The 19321-nt window shown below is 52.7% G+C and overlaps 3 protein-coding genes across 6 annotated transcripts; all 3 read left to right on the forward strand.

Moving 5' to 3' along the window:
• The first annotated feature begins 122 nt into the window (after nt 1–122).
• ARID3C (AT-rich interaction domain 3C) lies at nt 123–8104 on the forward strand. 2 transcript variants are annotated; one of them, XM_072728062.1, is made up of 8 exons: nt 123–260; nt 1071–1457; nt 3319–3391; nt 5195–5378; nt 5521–5810; nt 6627–6809; nt 7026–7115; nt 7578–8104. In XM_072728062.1, the coding sequence occupies exons 2-8, from the start codon at nt 1143–1145 to the stop codon at nt 7676–7678; spliced, it is 1236 nt and encodes a 411-aa protein (XP_072584163.1). In that variant the 5' UTR covers nt 123–260; nt 1071–1142; the 3' UTR covers nt 7679–8104. The 2 variants fall into 2 exon arrangements, with proteins under 2 accessions (XP_072584163.1, XP_072584162.1); XM_072728061.1 differs by lacking the exon at nt 7026–7115 and having other exon boundaries at nt 147–260.
• A 556-nt stretch (nt 8105–8660) lies between these two features.
• DCTN3 (dynactin subunit 3) lies at nt 8661–14903 on the forward strand. Its single transcript, XM_026008939.2, has 7 exons — nt 8661–8809; nt 10263–10347; nt 11006–11092; nt 12671–12754; nt 13711–13769; nt 14340–14399; nt 14589–14903. The coding sequence occupies exons 1-7, from the start codon at nt 8714–8716 to the stop codon at nt 14676–14678; spliced, it is 561 nt and encodes a 186-aa protein (XP_025864724.1). The 5' UTR covers nt 8661–8713; the 3' UTR covers nt 14679–14903.
• Nucleotides 14904–16376: 1473 nt separating this feature from the next.
• On the forward strand, nt 16377–18469 carry RPP25L (ribonuclease P/MRP subunit p25 like). 3 transcript variants are annotated; one of them, XM_026008940.2, is made up of 2 exons: nt 16377–16458; nt 17629–18469. In XM_026008940.2, the coding sequence occupies exon 2, from the start codon at nt 17663–17665 to the stop codon at nt 18152–18154; it is 492 nt and encodes a 163-aa protein (XP_025864725.1). In that variant the 5' UTR covers nt 16377–16458; nt 17629–17662; the 3' UTR covers nt 18155–18469. The 3 variants fall into 3 exon arrangements, with proteins under 3 accessions (XP_025864725.1, XP_025864726.1, XP_025864727.1); XM_026008941.2 differs by having other exon boundaries at nt 16411–16496; XM_026008942.2 differs by lacking the exon at nt 16377–16458 and adding an exon at nt 16596–16684.
• The last annotated feature ends 852 nt before the right edge of the window (nt 18470–19321 follow it).

Below are 19321 nucleotides of genomic sequence, written 5' to 3' on the forward strand. Positions count from 1 at the left end.
GGGGGGCTGGGAGTGGCAGAGCCCCCCGGGGCCTCTCCCCGGCGCCCCCGCCCGCCCTGCCCCTCTCGGGTCCCGCCCCCGCGGCCGCCGCCAGCAGAGCCGCGCGTGAGCGCACCGCGGCCAGAGGAGCGCACGGCTGCCGGAGCGCACGGCCGGGGACCCCGCGCAGGGAAGCGAGCCGAGAACGGGGCTGCCCGAGAGGCGGGCGGAGCAGAGGGAGCGCCGTGGAGACGCCGGGGGCACCGGGCCGCGCCAGGCTGGTGAGTGCGGCCGCGGCGTGTGGGAGCCAGCCCGCCGGTCCCGGGCTCTGCCCCCGCCGCCCTGTTCCCGCGCCTCCTCGGTGCGAGTCCTCTGCGCCTCTGCCCCGTCTCTCCGTCTGTTTTTCCCTGTCTCTGTCCCTGTTTCTATTTACAGTCTCGCCTTGTTTCTTTCTAATCTCTTCTCTCTTCAGTCTCTGTCTCCTGCTGCGTCGGGCTTTCCTTGTCTCTCTCAACCACTGTCTCACTATTTCTCTCTCCACCTCTGTCTCTGTCCCTCTCTGGACTGCCTGTCACTCCAGTCTTGTATTTATCTCTTGCTCCTCTTTCTTACCTTCCCTCTCTACCCACTATCTCTGTCCATCTCATTTCTCCCCACCTGTCTCTCTCTTCTTATCTCTGCCTGATATCTCTGTCTCTCCCCACCTCTGTCTCTCTGCCTCTCAGTCTCATCTTTCTTTCTATTTCTATATCTCTCCTGTCATTGTCTCTCCCTTGGATCTCGCTCGTGCGCTCTCCTCCCCCCTTCCCCTCCCTTTCTCTGTTTCTTCGTCCTTGTCACCCTCTCTGATCTGCTTGGTCTCTATCTATCCTCTGTCAATGTTCATTTCTGTCTCTTTTGGGTCTGGGCTCGTGTCTCTCCTGCTCTTTCTACTTCTGTCTCTTCTTCTGTCTCTGTCCATCTCTGAGAAAGCTATCTTTCTGCTTTTTTCTTATGGCCCCCGACACTTCCCTGAATCAATGACCACCTCCTCTTGTGCTGGGGGTTATGGGGACAGCAGGGCCCAACACTCATAATTCCCACCCCCACAGGCGGCCCTTTCCTCGGGGCCCCGCCTGGTGCCAGCCCCCCCACAAGCGGGGGGACTGCGCCTGGAAGCTGTAATGGAGGCCCTGCAGAGGCAGCAGGCAGCCCGACTGGCCCAAGGGGTGGGGCCATTGGTCCCTCCGCACCCACTGCCACCACCACTACCTCCCTTGCCCGGCCCCCGGACCCTACAGGCCCCTGAGGGGGCCTTGGGGGAGGTTGGGACAGAAGAAGAGGAGGATGCTGAAGAGGATGAGGAAGGGGAGGAAGCCGGGGCAGAGGAGGAGGCAACCGAGGAGAGCCATACAGGGACCCGGGGCCCCAGCTCACCTTCCAGCCAACCTCCTGGACCTCATCCCCATGAATGGACCTACGAGGAACAGTTCAAGCAGGTAGGACCCCCTCGATGTCAGGCCCTCTCCCTTTTCTCCTCTCTGGGCAAAAGCAATGCCAGGTGATTCTTAACCCCCCCACCCCCCACTGCCCTCTGCAGGAAGGAAAGACAGAAACACAGAGACCTGTCTGGAAAGAGATAGTGGGACTACTGAAAGATAGATAGTGACAGGGAGGGAGAAACAGACATCAGGAGATGAGAGATGTGGAAAGAAGTGCATAGGCACACACGGAAAGGTGCAGGAGACGCCCAGAAACATGGAGGCATGACAGACTGGTGGCTTTTGGTGAGGCTGGAAGGAAAAATGGAAGGAGTGTAAGAGCTTCAAAAATTCTTTTGAGGGAGTAGGGTCTGGGGAATGGGGATTCCAGTGCCAGAACCATCTCACCCTACCTCCTCACACATCAAATCACAAGGTCATATTTCAGCAACCAGTGGGAGTTTCCTGGGCTGCCTATTGCCATCTTGGGAAGCAGGCTGGAGGTTGCCACTTCTTTGGCAAACTGATACATACTCCCATCATCTCTTCCTGGTCCTATCGCCCTCATCTAAATCCTCTCCTGGCCAGAGTTCTATGGGTGACAGTTTCTAGCCTGTGATGGGCTCTACAGCCACAGAGTGACTGAAGGGCTCCTGTATAGCTGAGAATGACAGGATCTTACTCATAGAGCCTTAATTTGAGGCTCTTCCTCTCTGTAGGACCCATCTGGATGTTATTCTAAGGTGCTACTTCAGGCTGTCACTATGAATGTATTATGAAGGGCTCTGACTCTAGGTGTGCTATTCTGGTGATGTTACTCGTAGATGTTGGTCTTAGGTATTTTCCAGAAGTGTTCATCTGTGGCTAGTACTCTGTAGCATTAATGTAAAACTGGGAGAGTTATTCAGAGCTCTGTGGCTCTAGTGACTGTTTCTCCTGGGTATAATTCTGGGGGTTATTACTTGGAGAGCATATATGTTATTTGTGGGTATCCATCTAAGACTTTGGGCTCAATTCTTGTGAGAGTGCAGGTCTAAAGTGGATCTCTGGGATTTGCTACTGATAGGTGGTTTTTTATTCTGAGAGTTCTTACTGGGGAATGGAGTGTTGTTACCTACTGGTGTTGCTCAGGGACTGTTATTCTGGGTAAACCACTGTTACTCTAGGAATTGTTTCTCCTGGGTTGTATTTAGGAGGTGATACTGGAGATAGGGCTCCAAGTGACTGGAAATAGTTGGGATGACCTCAGGGCCTTTCAAGTTCTGACCCCATAGGTCCTGGCTGTGCAGAGCCATTACCTCTCTGGCAGCCTCTGTGTGGATAGGTTACTTTCCCTAGAAAGAGATAGACCAGAAGGTAGGCTGAGGGGCCCCAGGTTTCAGTCCAGGAGCTTCTGAGTATCCATTCTGCCTGAGGGATGGGTTAGAGGCATCTCTGGCCCTCATCCCCAGCCCTGGTACACAGAGATGTGAAAAGTAAACCTTTGTAGGAATGAACTAGAGTGAATGAGTGCCTCAGGGACAACTGTCAGTTTGCTCAGTGTAGTAATGGTCCCAGCCTGATGTACTCCTTGAGGCTCTGTGCATGCCCTGGAGGGCAGGCTGAGAGCCTCCTAAGCTTCCTTTCATCCCCTATTCCTCAGAGGGATGGTTTGAGCTTCCCAGGGCACCCCTGGCCAGTGGAGGGTCTCTGTGATTATTAGAAAAAAGTGCCCTTACCTGCCCTCACGGGGAAAGAGTCTAATGCCAAGGAGTCCACATTTCAGACCCTACTCACCCCTTCAGCTGATAACCCTTAATTCAGGATGTAACCTGAGTTGGGATCCCAGGGGGAGGAGGGGAGTCAGTGGAGCTGAAAAATGATCTCAGTCCTTCCCCAGCTGTACGAGCTTGATGCAGACCCCAAGAGGAAGGAATTTCTGGATGACCTGTTTAGCTTCATGCAGAAGAGGGGTGAGTGGGATGATGTAAGGGAAAGACCCGCAACTACCAGTTTTGAGGAAGGGAGACCCCAGGTTGGTTGGGGTTAGTCCCTAGGTTGGGTTCTCTCTGCAGAGGCCTGAGCTTGGCAACACCTATCCTTTGGGCCCTCAATAGCGTCTTTAACCTCTGACCTTGCCCCCCTCCTCCACCCAGGGATTAATTAGTGGCCAGCCCACTGGCAGGTTAATGAGTGTGGGATCAATTGGGAGGGTGGGAGGGGGAATTAGTGGGGGGCTGGCCTGGGGAGGGGGTTCCCAGGATTGGGGGACTGGGAATACCTTGTTCCTCTCTCAGTGGCCTTTCGTCCAGCCTTGTCTCTCTTCAGCTTCCCCTTGCTTTAGGTAGGGGACACCCAGGTGCTCCACAGCAGGAAGGACTGGGATTAGACTGAAGGAAGGACTTCTCAAGGGGGTAGGCTGGGGACCATATGAGTTGGGGTTGTGGAGGAGGAAGAATTCCTTTCCAGGAATCTCAGAGCTAGAAGAAAATGCAAGGATCCAGGAGGAGATCCGGGTGGGTGGCAGTCCATCACTTAGGCTTCTCCCCAGATTCATGGGTCCAAAGACTGACTCATTATCTCTCTCTACAAAGCTAATTAACTCACTCGGAGCTTGGCCTGATAAGCCACTAATTAACTAGCTGCACTGCACCCCCCTCCCTTAGTGCAGCTGCTGGTCAAAGTCCCGCAGGCTCCCACTGCAGGCCCAGCACCCCTTTTGGGATCCTTTCTAACCAGGGACTCTCAGTGAGGACCCCCGTCTTTTTGCTTCGCAGAAGGCCCAGTCATTTTGGTTCCAGGGTCCCCTCCCTCTCCTTCCTCGAGGTCTCCCCTCCCCTGGGGAAGAGGGGTCGGGGGTCTGGGCAGGTCCCAGCATTCCCTCCATCACCCTCAAGCCGGGGGCTCTGCCTCCCTCTGGTCCCTGCCTCCCTCGGCTCCCTCTGCTGGGGGAGGAGGTCCCGCGGGACCGATAATTTCCCCCCATTAATCAGGCCGCAGCTAATTGTTCGGGTCCAAAGGCGGCGGCGGAAGGGGACGGGATCGGTAAGGAATTAACTGGGGCCCATCGCTCAGCGCAGACAGGCCCCTTTGTCAGGACTGGCCAGCGGGGGCGGCGTGAGCTGCGGAGTTGGCGAGGCGGGGGCTGCTGCTTCTCCCATCCGCCATCCCCGGTCTCGGGCAGCCATCCCGCGGGCCGCTGCTTAGGGGAGTCCAGCTCTTCAGCATTGTCAGGAAGTCCTTACTACGGTCTACCCCAGGGGTCTGCAAACTAAAGCCTGCAGCCGGCTGGCCAAATCTAGCCGCCTTCGAGATAAGAATGGTTTTTACATTTTTAAATAGTGGAAAGAAATTAAAAGACCACATTTCAGGACATGTGAAATTTGAATTTCAGAGTCTGTAAAGTTTTTATTGTAACACAGCCGGGCCCATTGCTTTAAACATCCTATACCTGCTTTCAAGCTAAATGGCAGAGTGGAGTAGCTGGGACAGAGGCGGTTTGTCCCTCAAAGCCAATACTATTTACCGCCTGGGCCTTTACAGAAGTTTGCCGACTTCTGATCTAGCTTCCTGTCCTTCCTGCTACAATATAGGGCTTGGCGGCTCTATGGGCTCTGCCTGGAATCCCACCTCCCCATCCCACCCTCTTCCCTTTTCTCAGAGGTCCCGCCCCGTACCCTGGCCTCTTCCAGGCAGCCAATTCTTTCAGTCCTTGAGGATGTCCGCAGACAGGGTCTTGGTCTTAGTGTCCTGACTCTCTGCCCACCTCCCACCAGGGACGCCAGTGAACCGCGTGCCCATCATGGCGAAGCAGGTGCTGGACCTGTACGCGCTCTTTCGCCTGGTGACCGCCAAAGGTGGCCTGGTGGAAGTCATCAACCGCAAGGTGTGGCGGGAGGTCACGCGCGGCCTCAGCCTGCCCACCACCATCACCTCGGCAGCCTTCACTCTACGCACCCAGTGAGGCCAGGCTCGCGAGCAAAGGGGGGAAGGCGCGGGAGGGGGCTGCAGGGTTTGCAGGGCCCAGGGGCGGACGTTTCGTTGTGGGCTCCGTGGGCTGGGCCCAGCCTCCCACCCACCCCGCCTCGTCGTCCGCTCCTAGGTACATGAAGTACCTGTACCCCTACGAGTGCGAGACGCGGGCGCTCAGCTCCCCGGGGGAGCTCCAGGCAGCCATCGACAGCAACCGGCGCGAGGGCCGTCGTCAGGCTTATACCGCCGCCCCGCTGTACGGCTTAGCCGGCCCTACCCCTCGGGGACCTCCCGGCCAAATCTCCGCTCCTGCAGCCGCAGCGCCCGCGCCCACGCCCAGCCCCCGCCCTGCCCCCGGCTCCGCCTCCGGCCTACCGGCGCACGCCTGCGCGCAGCTCAGCCGGAGCCCCATTAAGAAAGGTGTGAGGGGAGAGGGGTTGAGGTTTGGGCATCTCTGAGACCTACTAGGGGTGCGCCGAGATGTAGAGAACATTAAAATGTGGCGACCCAGAAGTCTGGGAGACATGGAGGTCTGCAGGCAGCCGGAGCAGTAAGGACTGACAGGGCACTGCGGTTTGCTGACGGCTCAGGTTTAGGGGTACTGAGGTTTGGAGTCAGTGAAGTCATGGGAGGTTTGGGGTACGGGTTACTGAGGTGTGGGCCTGAAGCTCAGGAAAAGGTCCTTTTTTTTTTTTTTTTTTGTTAAGGTTTTATTTATTTGTTCATGAGAGACACACAGAGAGAGGTAGAGACACAGGCAAAGGGAGAAGCAGGCTCCCCGCAGGGAGCCTGATGCGGGACTTCATCCCAGGACCCCAGAATCAGGACCTGAGCCAAAGGCAGATGCTCAACTACTGAGCCTCCCAGGTGCCCCAGGAAAAGGTCCTTTATCCAGAAGAGTTCCATTCCACATCTGGCTGTGTAGGGCTTCTATTTGCATGTAGTTTTTGCCTCCTGTGAGCTGTATTATTTAATAGCTAAGAACAAGGATAGGTCCCACATTATCTTGGAGATATATATATATATATATATATATATATATATATATATATATACACCCTTTGAGCTTTCCAGCTTCAGAGCCTCAAAGCTGAGACTGTGGACTGGGGGGTGGGGTGGGGATCAAACTCAGTGCTTGAGCTTGGGTGACCTCCATTTGTCCCAAGCCTGGGGGGAGAACCAAAGGCAGAGGCTGAGTTGGTTGGTCTAGGAGAGCTGAATGACATTTTCTTCCAGAGGAAAGTGGAATTCCAGCCCCTCGACTGGCACTGCCTGTGGGCCTGGCTTTGGGGCCTGCAAGGGAGAAATTGGCACCAGAGGAGCCCCCAGAGAAGAGGGCTGTGCTGATGGGGCACATGGATCCACCTCGACCTGGAGCTCCCCCCAGTTTCCTGCCCCGTGGCAAGGTTCCTCTGAGGGGTGAGAAGGGGCTTGTTGCTGAGAGGGCTTTGGGCCTGTGCACTGAGGGAGGACATAGGTGTTGGAGGTGGGGCAGAAAGATTCCACTATAGACAACTGTGTGATTATACATGTTGGGCTGAAGTGGAACGGGGGCTATCTATAAGGATGGAGGGGGGAGCTTAAAAGTCTGAAGTCTGATTCTCCCAAATGTGACTCCCTGCCCCTCCTGGACAGAAGAGCGGCTGGATGGGCCTCTTAATCTGGCAGGAAGTGGTATCAGCAGTATCAACATGGCCCTAGAGATCAACGGGGTAGTCTACACTGGTATGGGTACTGCAGGCTATCTATACTGGCATGAGGTCAGGGGTATTTGCTCTGGCATGGGGATTTTAGATTTACTCAGCTAGCATGAGGTTCAGGGATATCCAAAGTTGCATGGATAATGTGGGGTTCAGGGGATTTGCTACAATGGCATGGGTTAAAGAGGTGTCTACAATGGCATGGGGTCTAAGGCATGACCTCTCTGGCATGGGTACCATGGGATGTCTGCCTTGTCATGGGCCTATGTACTAATGTAAATACTTCTTGTTTACCTGTTTGAGGGTATCTATATTGGCATAGGTGTCTCCACTGACCTAAGGGGCTTGTCCTCATTGGTTTGTGGCAGGGATATGTGTGGGGTGTTCTAACAATAAGAACACTGACTTTTGTTTTCCTCTTTTGTTTCTGTGCCTACCCACCTCCTGCCTGTGTTTTCCCTCCACCATCTCTTCACCCCTTTGTCAGGTGTCCTGTTTGCCCGTCGCCAGCCTGTGCCAGCTTCCCAGGGCCCAACCAACCCTGCACCTCCTCTCCCTACAGGGCCCCCTTCCAGCACCTCACCCTGAGAACTCCCACTTGGATTAAAGAGTCCTGGCCCCAATGCTGAGGGTTGAGGGGAGGAGACATCCCCCACAACTTGATTCTTCCAGGCTGCCCACTCTAGGACCCAGCCTTGGCAGATGATCCCTTACCCACCATGCTATGTAGACTTGAAGCCAAAGAGTTTTCTTTTGATGTTACATCTACCTCATTGTAACGGGAGAGCACCTCCTCCCTGGCCAACCCAGCAGCATCTACCAAAGAGTTCTGACCCAGTAACCCTCATCATCTCCTCATGTGCCTCCCTGTGTCAATGTCATCTCTAGGACCCCACCTCTTCAGATCAGACCTGCTTCTCTTCAGAAGCCATGTGAAGGGTTAGGTTGGGTGTTGTGAAGGAGTCGATCCTCAGGTCACATCTGCATAATAAAGCTGCAGTCCCTCCCTCTCTAGTGCCTACTCTTCTTTTTGTTTGGGTCTGGGGTTGGGGAGGAATTACAGGTATACACAGGCTGTGTTGGGCCAGGGGTTTTCAGAAGGGAAGACAGAATAGTAAAGTTCCATGAAGGTAGAGGGGCTGAGTTTCCTGAATCAGACTGCCTGAGTTCAAATCCTGATTCTGCTACTAGAGTGTGGAGTGGCCTTGGGCAAGACATTTAATCGCTTGAACTTTAGAAGACGCCTAAAGATTATAGGATTTCAAGGAGTCTCCTACTAATCCATGGGAATGGACCAATCCTTAAATAATAGGTGTATTTATATGGGCAATCTCTGGGGATGGGGTGGGAAACCTCTCTGGTTCCCTGGAATTAGAAGAAAGGCAAGCAGGAGCTGAAAGCGAGGGTGGGGCTTGACTGGTAGCTGTTGTCTAGGTAACCGCCCACACGGCTTTTGACACCTTTCACAGGCCCTGCCGGCCATTTCCGGCATCGGACGGTTGAATCGTGACGTCACTTCCCGTACTGAGTTCCGCCCGCGCACTCGGATTAGCCAGCCTTCTCCATTTGGCAGGATGTCCCGCCCTCTGGCTGTTCCCCGGCTAGCGCGGGGCGGCAGTAGCCATGGCGGCTGTGACCGATGTGCAGCGGCTACAGGCCCGTGTGGAGGAACTGGAGCGCTGGGTGTACGGGTCGGGCGGGCCGCGCGGCTCGCGGAAGGTGAGCGATCTAGGATCCAGTGCTCTCTTTCTGGGGCCGAGCAAGAGCGGTCTACTGGCATGGTCCTCAGGATGGATGCAACCGCTCCAGTCTCATCGCCTGCAGCCCGGCCTTTGAAATAACAAAGGTTCGAAACCTTCCGGAGCTTATAGGACCCTCGGGGTCCATTTCCATGGAGGGCGCTGCGGGTTGTTAGGACCGATTGCGATGGGCCTAGTGTGAACTGTGACTAAGACTCCGCCTCTGTTTTTTTTGCGGGCTAGCTGGGGAGACCTGACACACTGGAGAAGCTAAGAGTTTCAGTAAGAGCTGAAGTCCACAATGGAAGGGTTGTCTTGGAGCCCTGCATAGTTAATTGCTAAATATTGTACAGAAAGAGGTCCATGGGACGCCAGAGGAGTCAGAGCAAAGGTGGATAAGGGTGGTACCAGGGATGGGAGGTGAGGTCTGAAAGCCAGGATTAGGAGGGAAAGGGGTTGGATACCTGGTGTTTAGATATGGACCAGCACTCCTTCACACCAATGACTGAATTTCGCCAACTGCGAAGCTTAGTTCTCCCAACCCCTGCCGCCTAACTCCCTTTTTACTATGGGAAGACCTTTTACTGAAGGTGGAGTGTCAGGCATACCCTGGAGTAAGTGCATCAGAGGTAATGATGTCTTCTTGTATGTACATTTGTTGTGGAGTTAGTTGTCACTAGAAGATTGTGCCCCATTTGAGAACTGATTTCTCAAAACATTCGCTCCCTTTGACATCTCTGACACTAAATCCTTGTTTTCTCCTACCTCTATGGCTGTTGCTGCTTAGTCCTATTTGCCTCTCCATATATTTGACCCTTGAGTATTGGCATTCCTCACCCTGCATTCTAAAACCTGGGTGAGATCATTCACTCCCATAGCCCCTCCCTCTGACCATTTAATATTGGAATTTCTCACCTTCTACGCCTAAAGCCTAGGCTATCTCTCAGCCAGAGAGATAGAAACCGGTGAATATATAGGATATGCTAATGCCCTATGGACTTTATTTTTTTTTTTTATGATAGTCACAGAGAGAGAGAGAGAGAGAGGCAGAGACACAGGCAGAGGGAGAAGCAGGCTCCATGCATCGGGAGCCCGATGTGGGATTCGATCCCGGGTCTCCAGGATCGCGCCCTGGGCCAAAGGCAGGCGCCAAACCGCTGCGCCACCCAGGGATCCCTGCCCTATGGACTTTAATATAGTTAATTACCTCCTCAATCAGACTTGAAACTTCCCAAAGACTACATGATTATCTTCCCCTTCACACTGAGGATTCCTAGAAGGTGGGGTTGCATCTCCTTTAATACAAGAGGAAGGGGCCAACCTACTTTGCTGGGACAAGGAGATTTGGAATCTAAGAGAATGAGGGTTCTTTACCTCTTTCAAGCCTTGAGTCAAGACGTGAATCTTGAGATTAACTTTCAATCCCTTTACAGGTGGCTGATGGCCTAGTCAAGGTACAGGTGGCTTTGGGGAACATTGCCAGCAAGAGGGAGAGGGTGAAGATTCTGTATAAAAAGAGTAAGTGATTCCATAGGGTGCCTGCCTGCCTGCCTTCCCATGCCTATGCTTCCTGGGACTTGGCCATTGCCCTCTAGCCCAGTAGGTCACTGGAATCACCCTATGGGAATAGAATTTGAAGATGTTTCCCTGCTAAAATGGTGAAGTGGGGTGTTGTGCTTAAACTCCAAACCCATGACAGTGTCCTAAGTTGTGGGATAAGAGCTCTGCATCAGAGGTCCTCTTGGTGAAGTAGAGAGGAGAGGTATGGGATTTTCAAAGGCAGAAAAGAAATTAGGCACTGAGAGCCCCAGGCTTTTCCAGCCATACCTTTTTGATTATGTCAAAGCAAGCAACCTAAAAAATCAGAAAAATCTCTGGCTTGTCTTGGTGTCACTGAGAGGCAAGGGACCTTCCACCTTTTGTGAAGATAGGTCAGCGGGTGTGCTGAGGGCCCCAAGATGGTGGAGCAATTGTGTTCCCAGCTATAAATGCTGAGGTTAGCCAGGAGGTGGTCAGAGGGGAGAGACGGGGAAGTGGGGCCTGATGGAGGCCTGCTGATGGACACTGGATGTTATCTCCTCACTCAAGGCTCTCCCCAAGGTTGACCATTAATATCCTTCATAAGATTCCCCCCTCCTCAGCCCCATTCCATTTTTCCATCTTGCTTCTTCTCTAGTTGAAGACCTGATCAAATACCTGGATCCTGAGTATATTGACCGCATTGCCATACCTGATGCCTCTAAGCTGCAGTTCATATTAGCAGGTAGTGCTGGACAATGTGTGTACATGCATCTGGGGATTATGGATTGTGGGGGGAGTTGGGCACAGAGATGACCTCCCTGCCAGTCCTCTCATGGATACAGCTTCTGTCTGGAATTCTGGTCTAGCCCTGGGCTAAGGACTGAGGTCTTCCTGTGGTCTTCTAGTAGGCCTTGGGTGTGGTATAATTCTGAGCCAGTTGCAGGCCATGGTGCCAATAGCAGTGGGAACTACTTCAGTGTTCTATCAAAGGTCTATCTCTATGATTTTCCTTCAGAACCTTCCTAATTTCTGCTCACTAGACAGAGGAGCTTCTAGGAAAGGGCGGGAACAGAGAGCATTGCTTTTGGGAGAGGTGAGAATATTGGCATGAATTTCAACATTTTTTCTTTCATGTGAGAAAGCACTGGGATTTCAAAGTTCTCGGCAGGAACTATTGACTTGGCAATATCTCCTACTCAGTTTAGTCAGCCACTCCATGAGGTAGGGTTTGCCAAGTACCTGTGTTTGTTCATTCATTCAAAAGATGTTTAATGATTGATCATCTACTGTGATCCAGACCATCCTTGGTGTCAGGTAACGGTGGTGAACCAGAACATTCCTGAACCATTGCCGTGGCTCAGGTACCCAAGTTCATTCACTTTCCAAGTTCAGGAGATCTTCTCCTACACTGACTCTGGAGTCCAGCCTCTCCATCCCTCCCTGGCCACTGCCTCAGTGTCTGTCCCCTCATACGTGAATAGTTGCAGTCTCCTAAGTTCTCTTCCTGACCCTAGGCTTTCCCTTCTTGCATGTGATCCAGTATCCTTCTCCCCAAACACATCTCCAACATGCTACTTTGTCTACTTTGGAATCTCAGCCTCTCCATCTCTCTCCTTGCTAGGATAAAATCCTAATTCCTTAGCCTACCATTCAGAGCCTTCTATAGTCTATAGGTCTACCTTCCCATGCAGTTGTTTCCTGTGTTCTCTTTATACCAGGTCAGTCAGTTGAATTATTTTTCCTATGTGAATTAAAAAGCATTCTTGCCTCCAAACATTTGACATTAACAGTGATCCCTCCTGCAATATGCTTCCCACTCCCTGCAGTCATTGTAATCACCCATGCAAGGTCCAGTCCAGTGCCAGCTCTTTTCACTGGGCTCTGCTACTACTGTCCCAGCTCTCTAGAAGCTTGTAATTATCGGTGTCTCTCAGGGCCATTGAGCAGAACCTGCCTGATAGTCTGTCACATGTCTCCTCTTTCATACCTTCTCAGAAGGCTTGGGGTGTGGAGACCTAGGTCTGAAGAATGGCGTCAGAAGGACTCACTGAGTTTGTTGATAGGAGGCTAGAGTAAGAGGCCTTAGAGTTACAATGTTAAGAAAGGTGGGATTTGGAGAAACTTAGAGGCTTCTTGGCCTCAAGAAGTGTCATACCAGAGGCATCTAGGAGAGGTGGGGGCAGAATGGGAGGATGAGCAGAGTAGCTGCTCCATGCTCCATGACTCAGCCATGTTTCCTGGCAGGTTCTTAGCCCCTTGTATAGGAATAGCAGTGCCTACGCTTGCCTCACTGCCACTATCTTGTCTGTTTATGCCTCAGAAGAACAGTTTATCTTATCCCAGATTGCACTCCTGGAGCAGGTGGAGGCCTTGGTGCCCATGCTGGACAGCGCTCACATCAAAGGTACTTATGTGGGGCTGTAGCTCTACTATTCTGCTTGGGGAGGTGGATGGATGGACAAGTCTTCCCTGTGCCTTAAATTACCTGGGTTCAAGTCTGCTCCTTTTCTTTACCCTCATCCTGTCACCCACAATGGGAGTAAAATTTCCAGAGCAGAATTCAGTTTCAGAACCTCAGACAGTTTGGACCTAAGGATACTAGTGTAAGTCCAGCAACCCCCAACTCTGGGTACCCCTTCTACCTTCTTCCTCAGTCCTCGGCATCTGTTCTGCAGGGTGCTGTGTAGCCCAGATTTTACTGTAAGAGTTCCTGCCAGGCATGTGAATGTGTGTAAATTCTTCCCACTGCACTGTTGAAAGCATTTCCTGGGCCTGAGTTTTGACAAGCAGACAGTGACTTTAATTGAATCCAGATATCCATCTTGTCTGTCTCCGGAGGTATTTTTTTCCAGTTCCCCCTCCCTACCCCTGATCAGCTATCTGCTGAGGGTCTGACACACTTAAGCTGTGGGCCCAGCATGGTGGCCAGGGCTCTGGGTGTTGGGATCCAGGTGTCCAGCTTAGGAACCTGGCATTCATCCTCAGCCCACCTCAGACTCTGTCTTCCAGGCAGACTAGTCCCACTGGGCTGAGAGCAAAGCGACAGATCCCATGATAGGCAAAGGTTTCTTTACTTAACCTTGCTTACAGCACTGGGTGGGAAAGGAGGGGCAGGGGCAACTCTGGGGACCTCAAGGTTTTGTTTTCTCCTAGGGGCCTGTATCTTTGCCCCCTCTGGGTCCTAGAGTAACTGGGGTGGGCAGGGAGCCTCACCACCTTTAGCTGCAGTGGTCGATGAAGCCTGGCGTTTGCTTAGCTTCTCCACTCAATACTTTAATCCTGCTGAAGACCTAATAGACTATTGAGCAGTCCCGGGGGAAGGCACAAGCATCATCAGGCAATGCGTATTCTGTTTTACAGCCGTTCCTGAGCATGCTGCCCGCCTGCAGCGCTTGGCCCAGATCCACATCCAGCAGCAGGTATGGGAGGGGAGAGGACTGGAGGGGAAAGTAGAAGTGGTGAGGCTCCTAGTCCCCACCCCTGCCACCTGCAAAAGCAGCCTCAGGCTACCCTCATGTCAACTCCAGGGGAAACTTGAAGGTTAATCCTTTATCTTCCATCTCTTCGCTCTCTGAGTAGGACTATTCTGAGACACCAGAAGGTTGATGATGGGAGGTACCCAGGAATTTCTGGGGATGGTGTGTCCTTGGCTATGGGTGCAGGAGCTGGTTTTTTTTGTTTGTTTTGACTATTCTGAGGCCTAAGATTAAAGTTCAAAGAGGATTCAGATACAGGGGACAGGAGAGAGGACATACACAAGCAGGAATGTTTCCTTAAATATGTGATCCATTCCCCTTTGGGACTGCTGTTGGGGTCCCTATCCTGGAGCCTGAAAGTGCCCCGTTAGAAATTTGTTCCATTTGGCTCTGGAGTTAAACACTACTTTTTCTAGGCTTTATGGGGAGTGAGGGTCCTTGATAAGGCAGAAAAGTTAATGGGAAGTGGGGTCTTTATCCAGTTTCTTTCTCTGCCATGTGTTGGCCCCATAGGACCAGTGTGTGGAGATCACTGAAGCGTCCAAGGCTCTCCTGGAGGAATACAACAAGACTGTATCCTTTCTGCTCAGCCAGTCCCCTAAGAAATGCTGTCCAAAGCCCTGTCATTTTGTTCTTTCTCCAGCTCTGTCTCATCCCATCCCAACAAACCTGTCTATTCCCCTCCTCTCCAACCCTTTGGCAGATGTAAAATCTCTCCACTCCCTCATTCAGGCTCTTGTTTTCACCTTGACCTGCTACCAGACAATGCTTCTCTCCAAGCAATTTGTGCAGTGGGATGAACTGCTTTGCCAGCTAGAGGCCGCCAAGCAAGTGAAGCCAGCAGAGGAGTAATGGCTGCTTCCCATTCCAGGGTGGGCCAGGACGGCAAGGCTCAGGATGCAAAGTGCGAAACTGCCTTTGTAACAGGGCAGAAGCAACTCTGTATTGGATTCACAACCTACCTATCTGCATTCAGGTGGGGCTCGGAGGTCAGAGGTCTGGCTACTTGAGGTTTGCTGTTTGCACCCCCTCCCCACATTAGTGTCCTATTCCAGTAACAATAAACTATAGAAATCACTGGAGGAGTGGTGCTAACTTCCTGGTCTAGGATGGGAATGATGGTGAGGAAGGGGGTGGTAGAGGGCAGAATTGCCAGCCTTCTTAGTGGTTGAACCAGGAGTTCTACTCATCGTGGTTTGGCTTTCTGGGAGATGTAAGAGCTCTCAAGACAAATGCTCTCATTTGATTGATATCAGTGGAACATTTGTTTGTGCATCCATTTATCCCACGTTTATCAAGTATCCTCTAAATGTCAGATCCCATGCTAGGTGGGGAGGACATGATCCCTGCCCTACACAGACTAGCTGGGGAGACAGTGAAAGAAAAGTCATCCCACCAATCAGGCACTGGGTCCTCTAGGGTACAGAAGAAAAAGGGATGGGGGAGGCAGCCCTGGAAGGTGATGTGCAGTGTATTTCAGAGCCGGGGAGAGCATATGCAAAGGTAGAGAGGATCCTTGAGGTTTCTCTCTTGGGAGCTTACTTGGTGCTATTAAGTAGGAAAAGGATCCCAGAAGACTGTTGGTTGCTGGGCTTTGGGCTCAGGGGTGGGGATGGGCAATGTGTGTGTATGGAGGGGTGTGGTTTGCTGGGCTGGAGAGGGAGGGAGCCAGATGATAAAGAACTGAGCCGGGAGATTGGTGCCTCACTCCACCAAGTGTTTGCTGCCCCCTTGTGGTCATAGGGAGTGCTGTGGCCCCAGACCCCTCTTCAACGAACTGCCCGCCACCCAACCTGCACAGTTTTACTAGCCTCTCAAATTAAGCATGTCTTAATTCAGACGGAAACTTTTAGTTATCCTAGACTCTTCTCTTCTTCTCAGTCCAAACAGTCACCTACTCCTCACTAAACCTACCTCCTAATATCTCCCAACTTAATGTACTTTTTTCTATCCCAACTGCTATTTCCTTTAAATTCTCTGAAACATTTAACAGGTATTTGAGCGCCTATTATACGCTGGGCACCATACAAGTCTCCGTGGACACGCCCCCGGCGCCCCATGGTCCGTTCCTTGGCGGTGGGGGTCCAGTTTCCCCACTCCCACCCGCCTTGGCGGCAGCCAGAGTGTGTGCACACAGACCCGTGTAATTGGCCCCTGATGAAAACCCTCGGTGGCCTCTTGCCCTCAGAATGTGGTCGAGGCTCAGAACTCGGTGACCAAGGCTCTCCCTCCGCGCAGCAGCAGCCACTGTAAACGGAACCTCTTGCCCCCCGTCCAAAATGAAACCCACTGCTTCGTTTCTGCTATTGCGGTGGGCTCTACCGGTGACGCAAGCCCTGCCATCTCGTCAGGGCCGGATCCTCTCCATCTTTGGGACGCGAGTCTCTGATGGTGGCTCCTCTCCGCTGGGTTCTCCTGTGCCCCTGCCCCAGGGCGTAACAGCGGAGGCGGCCCGCGTGTTCGTGGTCTCAGGGCGTCCGGGCTCCCCCGGCTTTCCCGCTGGGGCTCCGCGAGCCCCTACCCCTCGGGCCCCGCCCCTGCCCGGCGTGCGCGGCCCCGCGGCTTCGGCGCGCGCTCGGCCTGCGCGCCATCTTGGCTCCAGACCGACTTGGAGGCGTGCGCAGCCCGGGTGGTGAGAGCTGGAGCTCAGCGGGGTCGGGGGTGCCTGAGGTACAGGGAGGAGACGGAGGCTGGCTCCCTGGTCTCTGCGGCCTGCTGGGCTTTGGGGTCCGCTCGTGGCGGTGGAGCGGGCCGAGCTGTGGGCCCCGCTCCAGGAGTAGCCCCTGCAGCCCCCCGCGTCGAGCCGGGCCTTCCGAGTTCCAGTGACCTGGGTTGGGGGATCGACACGGAATCTCAGGGTAGTGGGTGCTCGGCCCTATTCTGAGGACCCCCGAGTTGGGGAGGGGTACAGTTCTGTTTGAAGAGCATTTGCACGAGGCCTCTTGTCTCTTGCCAGGGAGCTTGGAGTGTAGTAGGAGCGTCAGCGAGCGAAGTGAGGGGCCTTGTCCCTGCCTTAGAGCGCTGTGGGTGAGGGGCGCTCGGGCTAGTTTGAAGAAGTCTAGGGCAGGGGTGTAACCGGGACACGGTGCAAGAGCACCAGGCTTGGGGAGTCCCAAACAGACCAGGTTCTGCCACTGACAAAATCCAAAGGCAGAGTGATGGCGAAACAAGAAAGGAATTTATTTCAGTGGGGTCAGCACTGAGAAGACAGCAGACTAGACTCGAACACTGTCTTAAAAGAAAAAAAAAAAAAGACTGTCTTCAAAATGCTGACTATTTCTAGGTTTATTTATATAAGGAGAATGTGGGACAAAGGTAGGTGCAATGGGCAGTAAAGGGCAGGTCCATCATTGTCTTAGGTCCAATCAAGAGGGGGATCCTGCTGGCCTTAGGGCCGTCCTTATTGCTCCAGGGGTAGTTTTGGTTCCCATCAAGGGATGGGATGCTTTGTCTGCAGGGTGTTTTGCCTGAGTTAAAAGTAAGCTAGAGGAGCGCCTGGCTGGCTCAGTAGGTAGAGCATGCAACTCTTGATTTTGAGGGTCGTGACTTCGAGCCCTACATTGGGTGTAGAGCTAGAGCTTACTTGAAAAAAAAAAAAAAAAAAAGATAGGCTGGAGATGCCATAGGCGTCTGTGCTGAGAAGTGGGGGTGGGGGAGAGGGGGTGGAGTGTGTGTGTGTGTGAGGGGTTATAGTCCTGTTCCTGGTAAATATGGGATGAGGAGCAGAATCATTTGCTGGAGAGCTGGGGCTGAGGGTGGCTTGGAGCACATTGCCCAACATTCATCTGACACTTCCCTGCAGTGGGCCGTGAAGTCCAGACACCACAGCAAGTGGGATGGAGCACTATCGGAAAGCTGGCTCTGTGGAACTCCCAGCACCTTCTCCAATGCCCCAGCTACCTCCTGATACCCTGGAGATGCGGGTCCGAGATGGCAGCAAAATCCGCAACCTTCTGGGGCTGGCACTGGGTCGATTGGAGGGTGGTAGTGCACGGCATGTGGTGTTCTCGGGTTCTGGCCGGGCCGCAGGGAAGGCGGTGAGCTGTGCTGAGATTGTCAAGCGACGTGTACCAGGCCTGCACCAGCTTACCAAGCTGCGCTTCCTGCAGACTGAAGATAGCTGGGTGCCAATCTCACCTGACACGGGCCTGGATCCCCTCACAGTGCGCCGCCATGTACCTGCAGTGTGGGTACTGCTTAGCCGGGACCCCCTAGACCCCAATGAATGTGGCTACCAGCCTCCAGGAGCACCCCCTGGCCTGGGCCCCACATCGAGCTCCAGCTGTGGCCCACGACCCCGAAGAAGGGTTCGAGACACTTGGTCCTGAAGATCTGCGGAGCAAGCTATTTTCCAGGCATGACTATCTAAGAATGGCTTTACCTTCTCTGAAGAGCCTCTTGTAACTGCTCAACATCCCCAACAAGACCTGAATCTGCACAAGTGGGCCTCCCTGTCGGGCTTCCCCTTCTGTCTGGTGTGTGAAAAGGGACTGCTATGAAGAGTACAGGTGTGCAGTCTCAGCTGGGTTCTGGATTGCTTAAGAAGGGTTTACTTGGCATTCTACCTATTGTGCCTCTGTTCTTTATTCTGACAGAGATCCAAGGAGTGGGTTAGGAAATAAAGGTTCTGCCCATTTGTCTGATGAGCATCTGCTTGACCTGCTATGTGGAGGTGGGATTAAAGTAGGGAGAGTCCCTGTACCCTCTTCCCTACCCCAAGTTCAGGGACATTTTTCTTTCTCTGCAACATTTATTACAGTTTAGTGGTTAAGGTCATGGTCTCAGGTATTGACTGCCTAGATCTGAATCCTGGTTCTGCCATTTGCTAGTAAGTTACTGCTCTGGACCTTGGGCAAGTAGTGCTCTGAGCCTTAGTGTTCCCATCCATTATAACAAGATATATGTTACCTCATAAGGTTGTTATGAGGATTGAATATAGAAATATACACATATGACTCTTAGATACCTCCTGGGCATGTAGTACTATGTAAATGTTAATTGCTATCATTAATGACTCCACTTACAAACATGTTTTTTCTATCTTAAAAACATAGCTCATGGGACACCTGGCTGGCTCAGTTGGAATATCATGTGGCTCATGATCTCAGGGTTGTGAGTGCAAGCCCCATATTGGGTGTAGAGATTACTTAAATAAACTTAAAAAAAAAAAACAACAGCTCAATCTGATATCTCCCCTCTAGATCTCATTCTTCATTTTTAGCCGTTGCTGCTCCTTTTCTGTCTCAACTTGGCCTTAGATTCTGATTCACCATGGTAAGGTCGGGCATGAGGAGAGAGGTGGTGATTGCAGTGGTCACCAGGAGTCTGCAGGGACCAGGGCAGGATTGTGAGCAGTGGTAGATTCAGTAAAGAGTTGAGTCAATTGGATTTCCCACTGGACTTTGATGTCTTCTCTAATGTATCCAGTAGACTGAGTGTCCAGTCACCAGGAAAGCACAGACTTGGAGCACTTCTGGGCTCACATGGCATGGAGG

The sequence above is a fragment of the Vulpes vulpes genome, chromosome 12 (genome assembly GCF_048418805.1).
Source record: "Vulpes vulpes isolate BD-2025 chromosome 12, VulVul3, whole genome shotgun sequence".
NCBI lineage: Eukaryota > Metazoa > Chordata > Mammalia > Carnivora > Canidae > Vulpes > Vulpes vulpes.